Source organism: Ammospiza caudacuta, chromosome 8, assembly GCF_027887145.1.
Source record: "Ammospiza caudacuta isolate bAmmCau1 chromosome 8, bAmmCau1.pri, whole genome shotgun sequence".
In the NCBI taxonomy this organism is placed as follows: Eukaryota; Metazoa; Chordata; class Aves; order Passeriformes; family Passerellidae; genus Ammospiza; species Ammospiza caudacuta.
This window is the reverse complement of record NC_080600.1, coordinates 14,139,152-14,157,134: the sequence shown is the minus strand read 5'-3', so window position 1 is coordinate 14,157,134 and position 17,983 is coordinate 14,139,152. Positions and strand designations below refer to the sequence as shown.

At 35.9% G+C, this 17,983-nt stretch overlaps 1 protein-coding gene across 3 annotated transcripts in view; it reads right to left on the bottom strand.

The window, feature by feature from the left end:
• GLS (glutaminase) overlaps nucleotides 1-17,983 on the bottom strand; it is a 92,211-nt gene that overhangs the window by 19,965 nt on the left and 54,263 nt on the right. For 2 of the 3 annotated variants that reach the window (XM_058809897.1, XM_058809895.1), the window contains exons 8-14: nucleotides 12,333-12,365; nucleotides 12,025-12,083; nucleotides 10,892-10,958; nucleotides 10,298-10,348; nucleotides 7,722-7,898; nucleotides 6,486-6,617; nucleotides 4,674-4,766 (exon numbers count right to left, since the gene is read on the bottom strand). In XM_058809897.1, coding sequence (XP_058665880.1) covers nucleotides 4,674-4,766; nucleotides 6,486-6,617; nucleotides 7,722-7,898; nucleotides 10,298-10,348; nucleotides 10,892-10,958; nucleotides 12,025-12,083; nucleotides 12,333-12,365 — 612 coding nt within the window. Of the gene's footprint in view, nucleotides 1-749; nucleotides 3,840-4,673; nucleotides 4,767-6,485; nucleotides 6,618-7,721; nucleotides 7,899-10,297; nucleotides 10,349-10,891; nucleotides 10,959-12,024; nucleotides 12,084-12,332; nucleotides 12,366-17,983 lie in introns of those variants that run through there. The other variant, XM_058809896.1, reaches the window with a different exon arrangement.

The window sequence follows — 17,983 nt, the reverse complement described above, 5'->3', positions numbered from 1 at the left end:
CCCATTGGTCTTCTGACACAAATATATACTGAAAACCAAAATATAAGAGCCAAAATAATTCTACAGTAAATCACCTGTGGCTCTGTGTACCTACTAATGTTTTTCTTTTCATCATCTTTATGACTTTTAGAGTATAAACTCTTTTGATATGTGATGTTTTTAAGTATAATGAACATACAGCTCATTTTACAACCATAGGACAAAGAACTTCAGCTTATAAACCAGTTTGCAGAAAGGCTAAATTAACAATTCTGACCATCCTCAGTAGAGGCAGGCCCCAGCATCACTACCAGAACAATGTGGGGCTTGGACCACCTCCCTTGCTACACAAGCTGTATTTTTTCCCTTCATAATGCTCAGGATCAGCAGTTACTACACTGGCACCATTAACCATACATTTTCCATGTGACTGAATCAGTATCTTCAAAACCAGACAAAAGCACAGTGATGTTAAAATTCACCTGCACCAGGACTTCTTTATTAAAAAATCATAGTGACAAAGTTTTGCTACCTTGATTTTTTGCCTTCAACTTCCTAAGATAACAGTTCAAATAGAAAAATAATTATTGTATAAAATGTTTACAAAATCTTAGGAAAGTTTTCAGTGACTGGTTTAACTAAAACTGCTTATTCCACCTACTCTTCCAGAATCTTTTTTCGAACAGAGTACTCACTATCTCAACTTCAATCTAAAAAACGTGTTTGAATAAATCTGTTCTCCATTGAGAAAAAAAAAATACAATAAAAAATCAGCTTAAAATAAATTTATTAAACAATACAAAAATAAGCATGCTGGAAATCAAGATACATAAATAACATACAATGCAAATGAAAAATGGAAAACGAGACAGGTAACTTAACAACTGAGCCAAAAGGTACAACACAAACGCTAAAATAAATCTTTAAAAAGCATTTACATTTCTAATGAAATGTTAATGATGCTGACAAAGAAAAACAAACAAACAGCTAAAATGCTTGAATATCAAGAATTGCTATTACTGTAGCACAGGTGAACACTAGAACCGTTGCAGACTTCACACATGGAATGACTGAACCTCGGTGGCCCTGGCCCGTGGTGGGTGACCTTGGCCCCCAGGTGCCCTGCAGGAACAGGAGCCATCTGCACACGTGGCAGCAGCCAGGGCAGGAAACAACAAGTGTGGGCAAGTTACAGAACAGTTGGTTCAGAGGAGTCTCCTCCCGACCCTTCCTAGCTGGAAGCTGCCTTCAATTCTGAGGCAGGCTTCAAAAGCATATATTACAGAACTGTAATATATTTATATATATATTTAAAGATTGTTTAAGCTGTACCCTAAATATTCTTATTATGCATATTAAAGACCTAGTAGTTTTCTCATTTTTGTATTTCCCATGCAGGACTTGACTCTACCACATATGGAAAAATTGTCCATCTTCAACCACATCTTTAGAAGTGGCTTCAAACAGTACTGAAAATCAAGGTGGGTAGAGTCAGACCAAGCAAATCCTGCATCATGCCTTTTCCATTTTTAATTAAATCAGCAAGTCATCCAGCAACATGTCACCACTGTAAATACTTTCCATTAGCAGCACAGACACATTATGTTCCCTCTTGCAACTGAGGGTATTTCAGGTAAAGTAGTTCTGCAGGATCTGAATACTTGTTATGTCTCTGTAGCTACTAGTTTACTGCAAAATCCTCAAACAGGCAAGACATTTTTATAATTGAAGACTTTGCCTTTATTCTGAGGATAAACACTAACAAACCTAACCTTATCATTAGAGATAAGATTATAAAATAGTTATTATTCAGCAATTCATGACTGACACTTATTACTGACATTTGCACAACATTTACCTCTTCATCCCAGTAGGGCATCAAATTCACTGAAAATTGATGTTCTGTACTGTTTTGCTTAAATATTTCCATCCTAGGCTTCAAAGACAGGAAGCCCATCCTTTTACAATACTCTGCTGAATGAAGATTATTCAGGGTTTAGTCAGAGCTTTTTCAAATGTTTATGCAAAATTAACAATACCTAAACAGATTAATTAAGAGCAGCTTGCTTTCTCAGAGAACATCAGCTCTGTTTTATGCATCTTCCTAAACTCATGAACATCCAGATGGGTCAAAAAATGGCAGGAAAAAACTAACTCTGCCTTTAGGCAAAACTCACATATCAACAGTTTGGAGTTTTAGATAAAAAAAAAGGGAGAAGGATTGGAGAAGGAAGCAGAGAGAAGAGGTGAAGGTGTTACTACAGAACTGCTTGTCACTGTCTCTTAAAATCCTCTACCAGCTAATACCATTTATCATGGCTTGGACAAGTTTCTCCAGTTTGATAAACCAGGACTCTGTGTGATGTGTACTAGGGATGGGACACATGAGATTATTTGCACATTTATAGAGGAGAAAACTTTTTATATAGAGAATGCTTTTCTAAGACTTTCTGCATTATTAAGAATCTAATTCCTGCAAGTGTTAAGAATTTAGCAAGTTGTTGACCTCTGTTCAGAACTGCCTATTGAGCCTATCTGAAGCTTAAATATATCATTTGGAGCTACACCCTACTCAAGATACTCAAATTATCAAATTATGCAGCTTAAGAGATGCAGCTGGCTGTGGAAAAATGCAAGTCCTCTTCCTCAGTAAGCTGACAGAGCTGCAAACCCAAAATCATTTCAAAAAAATAGCAATTAATTATAACTTAAGAATTTGCTCCTGTGTACATGAAACCTCATATATGAACATATGCACAGAATTATGTTTGAAAAACAGCTCTAAACAGTCCCAATAAGATCTACCTATCTGCTTCCCTGTGAACATATTTCCTGCTCACTGCTCAGTTGATTACCAGTCAAAGCCCCAGATTGCTTACATTCCTTTCCAGGGTGGAGCACAGCACTATTAGTGAGGCAGATTTCTGAGTCATAACTACCAGCTGGCAGCACAGGCAGCAAGAGAGACACTCCAAATAGCTGGGACAGAAATCTCTCTGCTGCATTAGTAAACTTGCAAACAAGAAAGGTTTTTTTCCTCCTCCTCCCCACTTCTCCCACTCCTGCCCAGGCATTTTTGCTCCCTTTATTACAATATTAGCATTAATAATTATTAATGGTTTGATAAAAAGAAAAAATAATCTTCACTAGCATGGCATATGCAAAAGGTCCATTTCTCTTCAAATTTGAAAGCTCATATTAAAGAAACTCTGATATGGTAATAATATGACTCAGAACCTATCTCCACTTAATATACAATTATTTAGAAATTCAGGAATTTGCTGTATTTTGCCAAATACTACTTTATATTTTAATTAATATTCTATCTTTACATGCTGACCCTGCTCAGTGGACACAAGTTTTTACCCATTCTCAAAGTTCATATACTTAAAAATCTCAGATATAAACAAAAATAAACAGATACACCACAAAAGTGGTATGTATCTTTGAAAACACTAAGATTTACCTTTTTTTTTTAACTAAATGTGTTCTAAGTAACTACAAAAGTCAGTTTACAGCTTTGGGGTTGTTTGCACATGCTTTTTCCCACACACCCTTGAACTTTGACAATCTTTTTGGTATAGCATACAAAATTTACACAAAAAATATATATAAATGAAACACCAGGTAAACAATATTCAAATCAAAATTAAATCTAGAGATGCTTGAGGGTTTTTAAAATGAAGAATTTAATGGAACTAGAACCCATTTGTTTAGTTCTGCTCTCCCCGACCTTCCATTCTATACACTACGGTTCTGGAGATGTCCTCGTTTGATTCAGGTGACACTTTTTTCCATACTGTTTCTTTTAAAGCAAGTTCTTGCTGGAGATTCTCATAGTCCATTGGTCCAAAGGAATGCTAGTTGTTCAAGCAACATACATTATTTATTAGTGTACTTGAAGGAAAAAAAAAATCCATACTTGCAGTCATTGCTAACAGACTCAAGTGTTTCAGCTCTTCACATAAACTGTTAGTTTCACTTTTCCACTTATAAAAAAATTAAACTCAAAACTGGGTGATTTTTAGATGTATACATGCAAATAGAAGCACTTTAATAATCATTCTACTGTATTGAAATTTTCATGCCTTAGTCAAAACATTAATGGTATTGAAAACAAAGAGGTTTTCCTTATCTCAATGCCCTCATGCTTGTATCATTTGAAAATGCAGCTGGAGTGGATTCAGTTCATTCCCAGACACTGCTTATGCTGCTCCCTAAGTAGCAGGCTCTTGTCTGCAGCACTATTCATGCCCGAATTCACTGCCTGTGCAACTCTCAGCAGGTCATGTGGTGTCAGAGATATCCTTGTGAAAACACAGCTACACACAGATCTCGTGCATTGCAGCACACACCAGAAAGGCTAAGCCCACAAGCTGGTCAAGTCTTTATTAAAGGCAACCAGTACAGTAAAACTCTTGGCAACCTCCATCAGATACCATCTACCTAATCTAGCAGGGGGGATGAACTGCATGAAATGGAGTTACAAATTTAGTAATGAATTCTCCTAACACAAAACCCTGTGACAGTGTGGTCCACCCAGGTGCGTGCCCACTAATAATGTACACTAACTAGATGATCTGAAAGCTTTGATGCAATACATGTCATTGAGCAGTTTGGCATTTAGAGAAGAACTTGCCATATTTCCCCTGAAGTCTATGAGCAATACTCACTGCACACAGACAGTAACTTACCCGCTGATCACCTCCTTCTCTGCGAGGATCAAGCTTTTTTGCAAAGTGTCTCAAATTATCGTAGTTATGGAAATTGCACAAAGAAACCAGATCCTGCAAGTATTTAGAGAACATGCATTATTATCTGCATAGGATAGCCAAATGCTTCTCAATAATAATACTACCACTTACATTTTGCATCATATCCTAGTAACTTAAACAGTAAGAAGTTTATTTAATAAATCAATACCCATGTCCATAAGGCACTTTGAACATAATAGATCTACAGGATAAAATTCTAATAATGCCTTGAAATAATACCTTGAAATAATACCTTTATAATATCTTCCTTCTTACAGAAGGATGAAACAAGGAGCAAATTTGCAAAATATCTATTGTAATAAATTCCTACTTGAAGACAGGAAGCCCATCCTTTTACAATACTCTGCTAAATGAAGATTATTCAGGGTTTAGTCAGAGCTTTTTCAAATGTTTATGCAAAATTAACAATACCTGAACAAATTAATTAAGAGCAGCTTGCTTTCTCAGAGAACATCAGCTCTGTTTTATGCATCTTCCTAAACTCATGAAAATCCAGATGGGTCAAAAAAACGGGCAGGAAAAAACTAACTCTGCCTTTAGGCAAAACTCACGTATCAACAGTCTGGAGTTTTAGATTAAAAAAGGGAGGGATTTAAAGCATAAATGAGCTGTATGCAACCCTTCAGGAACAGAAAAATTTCAATCAAAAGGGTGAAACAAGGAAATGAGTGACATAAGGGATTCTCAATCAGTATGAATTACAACATGAAAGACTATAATTACAAGACTTGGCAATGCTGTTCTGTTTTTAAAAGTGACTGCTACATTCATGTTACTTGTATGCCACAATCATGTATCAGTTTTTAGGTCTCATTGCAACACAGAATTGATGCAGTAAATTCTTCACCCACCCCTCTATTCTAGGATTTAGAATTACGCTACCACACCATTTAATATGAAGCTTTAAAGAGCTTTAACTAGAATCAGTAACTTCTTAATTTGAAACTATGTAAATGTTAGATAAATAGAAGCATGGAAAGTTTTAACTGCTGCTCAACCTCCCATTTATAATTAAGCAATCATCATTACTAGGCAGTTTTAGGGAGAAAAAAGGAAGAAATTTTTTACATTCTCCTCTCCCACAGAACACCTTAATTAATCATTGCAAAGTCCTCCCCAAAATCTCTCCTGCTTCTAATGCTCCTATCAGCAGACTATCCACAGTTCTTTCACTGGCTCAACATGAAGCATGGAAGAGTTTGCCCAACATCTGGGTATCATCTATGAAGATATCTTTTATGTCAGATGGTTTACAATAATCAGTTTAAAAATACATCAAAATGGAAGTATTTCATTACAGTCTTTTTCTTTTATTGCAATGAAATAAGAGTTGCATTTCCAGTGTTTTGAAAACTGCACTTTATGACAAGAAAGGGAAAAAAGTCTCTAAATAGAGCTCTACAGTTTTAATGCAATATACTGGAATCCAGCACTTTCATTTCCCCATGATGTGGTCCTTCTCAAAGCTTTTTCACAACAATTTCTCCAGTGTTTCTGGCATCATTCTTCAGTGCTCACTGAAATCAAGTGCTATTTACTACTAAAAAGCAAACACTATTCTTCGACTTTCACCCTTGGACCAGATGAAACTTGCTATGTAGGGAACAATCAGAAATCACTATTTAATTCACTTAGATCTCAGCTATGCCAACTGAAGCTCAGTAAACACCAGCTGCAAAAGCAAAAAAAACCCAGAAAACAAACCCAAACCCGAAGGGCAATGGTGCTTACATGACAAAAGTGAATTCCTTTAACACTGTTGCCCATCTTGTCCAAAGGAGGTGACCAGCACATCAAGCCCATGACATTAGGAACAACCAGAAGAATCCCACCAGCAACTCCAGACTTGGCAGGAAGACCAACCTACAGAATAATCAGAGAATCACTGGCCTCTGCAATTGTTCCTCACTATTGTAACACAATGCATCAGCATCTTCCTGAAGATTATTGTGCAGCATTAATAAAACATGTATCTGGAAGGCACTTGAAGCTGGGAAAGCATTATTACTTATCTCTTTTTAGATAAACAATAACCTGATGCAGTTTGTGACAATCCAAGGTTCACAATCATAAAACTATTTGCTCACAGGAATACAGTGGGTCAATAATGCTGTGAAAGAACATAATTTAAATTTATTTTTTTTAAAAAGTAATTATGACTGAGCAGTACTAAACAAGAGTATGTCTCACAAACAGTTTGCAACAAGGTGGTAGAATGAAGCTGTAAAAATCTTGACTGGAAAAGATAAAAAGCAAAAAACCACAAGAAAATTGGAAAGTATCTATGAAATAATACAATAACCTACTTAATTACAATCTGAACAAAGGCATTACTTTTTTTATTAGGAACTAACATGTCACATATCCTCATGGCTCTCCAAGCAGCAACTTTTATGTCACACAATGCACCATAATCAATTTTATGTGTATGCAGTAAGGAAAAACTAAAAATGCTGAAAAGAAAATACTGAAAGCATAAGATACACTCCATCTTGAATTATAAACATGTAAGGAAAACACTGCTAGAAAACAGGAGCACAGTACATGTGCCATGTGTGACAGCCATTTTCACACATATAAGGACAATTTCTGAGCCTGAGTTACTAAAGAAAAATCAACTGTCTGCAAAGGCTTTCTGCTATCCTTGACTCCCATACAGCAGGATTGCTTCAGCCATGAAGAAATGTTGCTTCTGTTGCTCTCATGAACAGCCTTCCTAAGGAAGACTTATCTTTTGATATGAAAAGGATTCCCTGAAGTAAAGGCAGAGTGCTCTAGGGTATGTGACACTAGCAGAGCCATGAATCCTTGGTGAGACTTTCCCTTACAGTGCGCTCAATTTCTAAACAATTCATGCAACACCTTTTCTTCTGCCTCAAAACAAGGAAGCAATCCTTAGAACATAGAAAATACTAGCAGAAATTAACCTTCCTGGTCAGCTGTAATTTAAACCCATGAAGTACTTACATGGAAGGCAAACTGCCCTGAAAAGTCATACATGCCACAGGAATGCATCAAACTCAAGGTATTCCGGACTGCCTCGGGGCTCAGGACTCTCTCACCAGTGATTGGGCAAAAGCCACCATTAGCCAGAGTTGCTGCCATCACACTTGCTGACTCACATGTTACTTCTATTGAGCAAAGCTTATGGAAAAGAAATAGAGATTATAAGCACTGGTACTTCTAGCAGAGTGAGGCCAACTACAGCAGGACCAACAAAATACTGAAATCTTAAAATAATATCTCAGAATCACCTGTAGCATAACATTTCTTACAGATTACACTAGTAGCATCAATTACTACAGTCTGAATCTTTCTGCTATAAAGATCCCAGTGACAGTGTTTGTAAGCCCTCTTAAAAGCTGGGGACAGTATTTTTATGGGTTAGTGTCTCTGCTCGATTCCTCCCCCCACCCCCCTTATGTTCCTTTGAGAGGAAGAGGTCTGTAAAACAATCTCTAAAAAAGTATTTTGCATCTGCTTAAATGGCAAAGCCACAGAATGACTGGTTTTTATTTTTTTCAATTTGAGCTTGTTTCGTGTGGTGGGTTCTTTTTATTTTAAAGCCTTAGAAGATCCCACACATTATTAGAAGTACAATTTAAAGCTGCAAATTCTAGCACATGCAAGTGTTAATGCCAGCACTTCCTGCTGATGCAGCCTTATTTCACCTTTCTCATATTTAATTTCTTATATAGTAATGATACAACCACACCATAGTTTTTCCCAGGATCCCTGCTTCAGTACAGACTATACATACTTTGGTGACACATCAGGAAATGTGATAAGATGCCATCACCTGATGCTGCCTCATTTCTGCAGAAACCAAAAGATAAGTTGGTTTCAACCTGAAGCTGAAATGCTGCTCTAAAAAGTAAACAAACTAGTGCTCCTATCCTTGTTTCTGCCAAACAGTCATTACATGATACTTCATGAAGTTACCTAAGCCACGTTTGCATGAGTAGTTACTACCTGGAATTCTTATTTTCCGGGTGCCAAACTCAATACATCCTAGTCCAATCAACTGGAGTTGCAAATCAAGAGATTGTCAGAGACGCATCTAAAATGGCAACTGTGTTTTAAACATATGAAGTAATACATAATATCACCTACTTTCAAAAAAAAAATTGTTTCTAGGTTCTCAGTTTAAGCACCTGCATTCTGTACCTCGTTTGTCTAAACTGAGAATTATCCATCCTCACTTTACAGAGATAATAGGCAAGTACGTTTATTCCTGCTCAGAAAGTTCCCAGTCACAAAAGGGAAGAAGGAGCATTACAGAAAACCCAAAGAAAAGAAATAACTAGACTTTTAAGTAGAATCTGAGTGTTGGAAAGGTAAGCATTGTACCCTAACAGGAAAAAAGAAATGCTGCTCGTGTATGAGCTACTCTTTTCCTGAGCATGGAGTGAAAAGGGGATTTTTCAAGGGAAAAAAGAAACAATGACACACGGTCATTAAATCAGAGATTAGAATGCACAAAAATGAGGCCAAATTAAAATACATCAGAAAAGTAAGCTTTAGCATTTCTTAACTTATGAATAACTTCCACTTAGAAAACACATCAGGCAGTGGGATACAAGGCATTTAAAAAGCATTTTTATACAGTAAATTCATATAAATTACACTTTCTCTTTTGTCACAAGTTCATAATAGACTATTAGCTTGTACCTAGTTTCTAACTCAACAGGAGGTCAACTACACCTAATCACACATACCTTACTTCATAAACACTCATCCAATCTAAACATAAGAGAGCAGGTGCATCCCCACACAAAAAACTCAAATAAAATTTGCATTTTGAAAATAATGCCTTACAATTTGCATAAGTAACAGCGAATCTCCAAGTCAAAAACAGATTTTGAGAACTCTGTATTTCTTTTTTTAAACTCTCCCAGATGAAGTGAATCAGTAACACAACTTGAACTGCCTCTTGAGAACTCTACACAGCAGGGCTGAGTTGTGAGCATTTGAACATTAGGAAACGCTTACTGAGGAAATACCTCACACTTGCAAGTTCTCATTTTGTGACAGTTGTAAATAACTTGCTGAAAGTGAAAAAGAAAAAAAAAAAAAGGAGGGAGGGAAATATATATATATATTCTTACTCAAAAGCATTGAATGAAACCAAAAGGAGGTGATATTCCCACTCCTTCCCTTGTAGCACTCCCTCAAGCCTACAGCTCAGCATGCACTCTCCAGCCACAGAGGTTAAACTACTCCACAGCACCATAAGAAGCAGCTACCCAAAGAGGAAGTGTTTTGTCAAACTCACTGAGGTTATACAAGACATTTCAAGCTTCTAACTTCAAGTGATTTAAAGGCTAATGCTAGTTTGTATTAGCAACAAAGACACCTGAGTAGATCACCTAAACAAAAGCAAATCTGGATACATCACACATACATCTGTCATTTCCAGAGTTAAACAGAAGCTGACATTTAACTGCACGTCATTAAAGCTTCCATGTCTAGGCACATCAGCTTCTACTGCTTATAATAGCAATTCTAAGCCTATGGTGAGTCTCAATTTTAAAGTCAGTTACCTGAAAATAGAAGTCTAGTATAGCAACCATATCCGTGCCTTCAGGAAAGCACTGAGAAAGAAAAAGGAAGAGTCTTTAGATAAAATGATTATTTTTTTTAAGTATCACTTTTAGATAGACATACCTTTAGCTATACTGTTGTCAGCATACTAAACATTAGGTGTATTTTAATATAAATATTCAAATGTAGTAAGTAGAAATACTTAATGACATCAGACTTAAAAATAACACAGTGCAGCAATATCAATAAACTAGGTATTAAAATATTTTCCAGTATAGTTTTCAACATCTTTACATAAGCAAATGGAAAAATGCATCCAGGAGTTTTATAAAGTCACCTCTATAGCACAGATTACACTTTTTACAACAAAGAAAACAAATTGCCAAGGCTATGTTACAGAAAAATATTAGAGGTATTTTATAAGAATGGCATAAATATCACACTTTTTAAACAACAGCATTTGAATAACACGGGTAAGACATGTCCAGTATGAATTTGTGCCCTACTGTACATAAATTAAAAGGCTTCACATATTACAAATAAAACCCAGCAAATCATCTTCAAAATACACTTAAGATAAAAAAAAAATTAACCTTTTTTTCTTTCAAGTAATAGCCAATTGCAAAGTTTCTATCTCCACTCTCTCTTTCAGACTGGAACCTAAAAGAGAAAAAAAGAAGAAAAAAAAAAAGACAAGGCAACATGTCAGACTTTCCAAAAAACCCCCAAAATCGCTGAACTCAAGACGTATAAAGTAATTCAGTAAAATTCCATGTAAAGGATCCATCACTTCTGAACACAACTATTCTACTAATGGGACAGAAGTGGCCACAGCAGCTCATCCCAGTTCACCCAGCTGGAGTGAATCAGCACTGACATCCAAATACACACAGCACTGGTTACCTACACAACACAAGCTGACCTGGAGAGAAGGCAAAGGAAGGTAAAATCCTCATCCTGGAAGCATTTCTGAATAGGCCAGAGTGGGATGGACCATCCCACACTGGGACAGTGGAAGGGTCACTATTCCCTGCCCAAAGCACAGGAACGTGAGGATCACACAGCAGCTCAGACAAAGGCTGCACTCCTCACTGGGATGACAGAGGAAAGGATGAAACCTAAAGGAGGAACTCCTGCCCGGTTCCTTCTGCAGTACACACCTTTTACTGAAATAAAGCTCAGGAAAACACCTCTGCACATGCACTGGAAACAACTCTGCTAAAGGGAATCTTCATAATTTACCTTGTGCTGCCTGATAAAGCTCTCAAGATTTTTGGAATGCTATACACTGAGTTTATGAGGGGAACTGTTTGTTTGAGAAAAGAATTTAAATATGCAAAATAAAAAAAGCAGAAGTCCCAGTTGTATCAACTATACCTCCTAAGTATTTGATATGCAGCCACCAACATGCAGAGTTTAATTTTTAATATGAATGCCAGGAAGAGAAGAGTTGCACTTACAGCTCTCATTGCCATAGCACCAACAGAGCACTAAGACAGAATAATGACATTTTCAAAGAGGTAACCAACACTTTTAGGTGAAATTTAGCCACACTGATGTCAGAGACATGCACAACTTTAGTTGTAAATTGTTAAGTGAAAGACACTCTCCAATAAAAGGGATGAAATGCTGGTTGAAATGTAAATAACTGAATTTCTCATAGGCTCAAAATATCAGTTATCAGTTGAACCACTTTCCACCTAACCAAGTGAAAAAAAATACTTACGTGGCATTACTGAATCCAACATACTCATTACCAGCCATTTTATTCATGAACTGCATCACCTGGCAGAGACAAAGAAAAGCAGTATTTTTACACATAAAAAGGTTATGAACTTTCAACCCAGCCTTACCCTAAATCTTGCAACACCATTTTAGAAATGCAATACAAATAACTAAATGTTTAAGCAACCAAGTACATCTACAAAGATAAAGCCCAGGCTATGACTAAAATTTCACTTTCAATTCCCTTGCCATCTTGAAACTTTTATCACTGAAGTTAGTTTAAAAAGAGAAGTTAAAATGTTAACTTACGTAGTCAAATTTTTCTGCGTTATTTGCTCCTTGCTGCAAGAAAAGAAAAATAATTTACAAAAATTGTTAACAAAGGAGCAAAGATAGTTCACTTAACAGTATTAGGATTTTAATGCAAATAACTAAGGTATGAGTCTAATTAAGAATAAGGTACTACAATCACTTCATAAATTTATGAAAAAATTTACATGTTAGATAAGTAAATCTTTAATTATCATTTAAATAATCCTATGCATCTTAAACACCTGTATGCTGGAGATTAATTTAAATTGGAAACGGTATGCTTTATTTTAAGTGCTCTCTATTCAACTTTACATGCTTAGCATAAGTAAATGCAGTAGCTAAAGCAAAAACATACAAAAGTAACTACAAACAGGATAATTACAGTAAAAACACTAACTTTTTATAGATTAGTAAGGCAAAGGTATTCTCAAATTACCAACAGAGCTGAGCATAGGGAGGTTCAGGCTACTTAATATTTCCACGGCCAGCGCCCATACTAAGAATTTAGACTGAAGACTTAAAATGAAGTGTTATCCCTAACTATGAAAATAAATGCAATTAATTTAAAAATATCTGAATAATGTCCTACCTATTAATAATTGTTGAACAGCTAGGAAAATAGAATTTTCCATTATAGGGCACATCATTGTGCTAACAATGTACAGGAAAATCTAAACCCAACTTAATAAGGATGACAGTGGAACTTAATTCTTAGGGTGGGCTTGATTTGGGTTTTTCAGGGAGGATGAGGGGTTGTTATTTTGAGGATTTTTTTTCTTTCCTTGTTCAAGAACATTCTCAAATTTAGTAGCTGCCAGTTAAAGACATTACTTTTTTAGAGGTCTCTGATAGGTGACCTTTCACAAATTCCTATAGAAAGAGATTCAAAGAGGACTGGGAGGTAAAAGATAGCACGGGGTCCACTGGGGGGAGTTTTAATTTTTTTTTAAGTAGCCAAGTAGAATTTTTGGAGGAAGTTTAAAAACCAATGGCATCACATACACAAGTGGAACAATGTATCTGGAGAAGATATTTTAATACAGGATTTTAATATTAAAGACATTCTATTTAGAATAACAAGACTAACAAATCTCAAACAATTCAAGACGCTACTTGCACTGTGTTTAGTGTGGGGATGGGGAAGAAAGTGGAAAAAACAGAAGCTTTCTATCAACCAGTATTTTACTTAATTAAATGCATAAAGCCAGTCTCATTTCCCACTCTGTATGTGGATTAGGGTGTTGCAGATAATCTTGGAAGCCCATGCTTCAGCTCATCTACAGGAGGATGTGCAGACACACACGTACAATCACTGGTGAAAGGAGCACCACACTGTTCTCTCAAAATTATGTGCCAGTGGTTACCTTATGTTTAAAGGCTAATAACCTCACTCCTAAAGGCAATAAACTCTAGCTAATTTGCAATTAGATAAAAAATGCATGATACATTTTATCAAAATGTTCCTGTATAATATACCAGAACACAAATCTTAAAAATTTAACTCCAAATCTGTTCAATGAAAAATAATTAAAAGAAGAAATTACCAACTTCATTGAACTGTTGCAGTTGTCAAAATATTCCATAGATCCTAATGCTGTAAAATATGTAACAACATTTAAACCACAAAAACCTTTTTAACCTTTCAAATGCACAATGAACATCTTTTTCTGGGAAAGTGGGTCAGCATTAGTTATGGGATGCTGCATTGATAATTGTATGGTTAGACATGTATAATAAATTGAAACAGGTTCTTTTGTTAAAAAAAAAGAAAAGAGGGAGAAAGGGATCATGCTTTCTGCAAAAATATAAATACATAATACTTTACTTTTTTGTTCTGCCCAGTGGAAAAAATATTCCCTCAACAAAAACATGGCTTTACCAGCAGCACATAAAATTGGTGGGCAAAAGACTCAATGCAAACGTTTTCCACATCGACTTCTTATAAAAAAAAGTTCCTTTTAAAGTTCCCAACTAAACTCGTATTTTGGGAAGCAAATCTTCTGCACACTAAGCCAGATGATGGGTTTTTAGTCCTTGATGTTCCACGCACTTGTAGAGGTATTTCATATCACACACAAAAGCATTGTCACTGAAACCAGACTGCTCATACACCTGAACTATTTGCTGAAGCAACCACATGATCACAACCTCAGCAGGGATTTACTACAACACGTCACTGAAGTGAGAAACTCTGCTTCCATACGCATGATGACTAAAAACCCCAACAGATTATTTCCCCTCTTCCAGCAGCTGACAGAGGTGTCCTGCTCCTCCTAAAAAGCTGGAGAGACACAGTGGCAACACACATTCTATGATTAAAAATCAATTGCAAATATAAAATCCTAACATTCAGAGTACTGAGCAGCTTTTCCATCATAATTTAAACAAATATAAAGGGACAAGGGAACTTCTGTTCTTCCACAAGTGTTTCTTATTTTAAGCTTGACTGTAAAAACCTATGAGTTGGGGGCACAACATTTCTTAAACAGCATTTTTAAGGTTCAGATGCAATTCAACCTGTCTAGAACACCAAAGAAAACATTCCATGCACTAAACTCCACAAACACTTTGTACATTTACTGGAACATGTTCATATACACACTTATACATGCTTGTGTGTATATGCATATGAAAAAACACTTCTAAATGAATACAAAATTAAATTTACAATGTTAAGACTGAAGCAGTTTGATAGGCAGAAAATTCAAACTTTCAGAAGACAGCTCAATACAATTTTATAAACACTTAAAACTCCAATGGACACTATGGCTGTCAATCATAAATTTGAATTTTTTGACTGTGTCAGGTTTTAGTGATCTTCCCTTTTTTTTTTTCTAAAAAAGGTACTTGTACTGTACTACCTGTATTTCTACTAAAACATATAAACAGTTGCAAAAGCTACATGTCTACATAGGAAAGAGAGACCCATGGATACTTACCAGAGCTTGCAACAACAGAATTAGGCAACATTTATTAGAAAAGTAGTTAATATTAGCCACTTTTCACTGATCAACACTGTTTCTATGATTAGAACATATAAGCTCTTACCACGTGTCTCTTGTTAAAGCAACTTCTCAATTTTGAACCTAAGCAAAACTAATAAATACACCTGCACCATGAGAAGTTCATAATCTTCTAATAATAGAAGATAAATTAAAAATTAATTTCTGCAATATTTAAAGCCAAATTTATAATCTAACACTATACTGTGATGAAAATATCCAGAAACAAAAAAAAATCATAATTCTACGTCAGAGTGCAATAAAACTTTTTCTAAAACACGTCTGCATTTTTCATGAAGTTAACTAATGATGCCTTTACTTTAGCTTTCTCTGTTTACACACTTTTTATATTTCATTTGTTAAGATGGTCCTGTTCTGTGTCTTCAGTTTAGTGCATCATTTTCAGCTCTAAAATACTTGAGAGTACACTGTGACAGACAGTATTTGACCTAAGTCCAACACTATCAAAATTTCAAACACCTGCAAGATTTTTTTTGTATCCTTCACTTCTGTGCACATGTGATCACTTAACACATGTTATTTCACAGAATCCACTACATATTCTATGTCAGATAACATCCAATATACTTGAGTTTTAACAAAAAGTGGAGAAGAACATGGATGTAAGTTCTATCCCAAATAGTTACCGTAAGAAAATCAGTAATCTAGGAAGAGAGGGAATGTCACCAAAGTGAAGACAAGTATCTGGCAGAGAAGATCACAACACCAACACATTGTAAAGTGGTTTGTATGCACATTCACACATCAGCCTCTCGGGAAGGATAACTCCAGTGACAGCATAAAGCAATTAAGCTAAATCAGTAGTATTCATTGTAATTGTATTGTCAAATAAACCATGCATTTTCCCACGTCTCAAGTATTGAACTGTAACTGCATAGGTTTCCTAATACCTGAATCCTGACAGCAAACAGACCCTTGGCACAGCTAGACACGTTTTTTTCTACCACTCTTTGCCTCATTTACTTTGTGATTTATCAGCATATTCAGCAAGTTCTTAAATGTATCACAACCCTCTCCATGTTTTATACAAAATAAAATAAGCTTCCACTGAACTAAGGTTTTTTAAAGGTCAGAAAGATCAGCCTTTTCATTTTTAGTACACCAAGTTTTTTGCAAAAACTATGAATTTTGCTATTGCCAACATGTCTAAATGCTTCCCATATAATCCAAGACCACAGCACACCTCCCTTCAATGAGCATTCCACTCCTAAAAAAGGTCCTGCATGTGGCTACCAGCACTTAAAAGATCTAAAGATGCTGTATTTGCCTGAACCTTTGCTGTTAGGTTAGGAAAACTTTTATCTACAGATGGAATGTTAAAGCATACAATAAAAAATATTTAATATTAATCCATTGTCCTCTGGTGATTCCACCCACTGCCATCTGCCTTCTTCCACATATTTCTATCTAAACCCTTCCTCTTCCTCTCACCTGTGCTTCTAATGTGACAGTCAGAAAAGGTAATGTGGAAGTGGGAAGTTCCTGACAAAACCACTGATATTCCTGGAGTTAACAAGCTTTGAGAATTGAGTTTAGGTTTAAGAAAACTTAAACAGATCAAAGCAGTAAAATCTATCCATACTACAGGCAATAAAGACTTTTCTCAGCCAATGTGATGTACAGAAAGCTGCACTGGATCTGTACTAAATCCATACAGGAGTTGAATCACCTTCTTTCAAGCACCTGTATTTCCTTGGAGACATGATTAAAATTACTGTTTTATCTCATACCACTTTTCCATAAACTCCTGTAATTGTCACTACAATTTCTTTTGATAAAAATTATTTGAAAATTGTTGTAACTATGTCATTTATATAACTAGTAATACAGGCAAATGGCTGTACAATTATCAACAAGGGAAAAGGTCCTCAGTGTCTTTTTTTAAACTTTATTTCATTAAAAGTGACCTGCAGGATGTCCTTTTGCTAAAGCATTTTTACTGTAGACACATGCTTTGAACTGCTGGAACAGTCTGTGGAGTGTAATGGATGTACAATTAGAACAGGGGCAGGGGTTAAGGCACCAAAATGTAAATACAGCATAATCCCAAACACAGGGCAGTTGGAAAATCACTTAAGATGGCAGGAGTAGGATACAGCCATGCCAAAGCAACTCAAATAAACCTGTCACTTAACATGCACATACCCCTAATTATTTATTATTATGGATTGCAAAGACAATATAACACTATAGTTTAGCTCCCTGATCTGTTCCAAGGCAGGAACAACAAATTCTGACAGTACTCAGAACTGCTGGGTATGTGATGCCAAGAGCCTTTTTTAACCCTAAAATGTTAACATATTGCAGGTTAATATATTCTGATAGATTACTCCAAGCATCATCCCTCATCCACAGTCATAATCTGTGCCAGGCTCCAAGGACAGCTGGGTGCAAGATCACATCTACTAATAGCTGCTCAACTCAATGTGTACAATGTGTGAAAACACTGAAAGAGTTTTTAGGTCCATTTCTCAGAGAGAGATAATGAATCCCAAAGGAGGTAAAAGCATTCCTAACCATGAAATACAGCAACAATCTCTCTGTGGTTATCAACATGCTATAGTTAGATAAATCTGCAATGCACAGTGAATTCAAATTTTCTTGCACTTTAAGAGCCATACACTG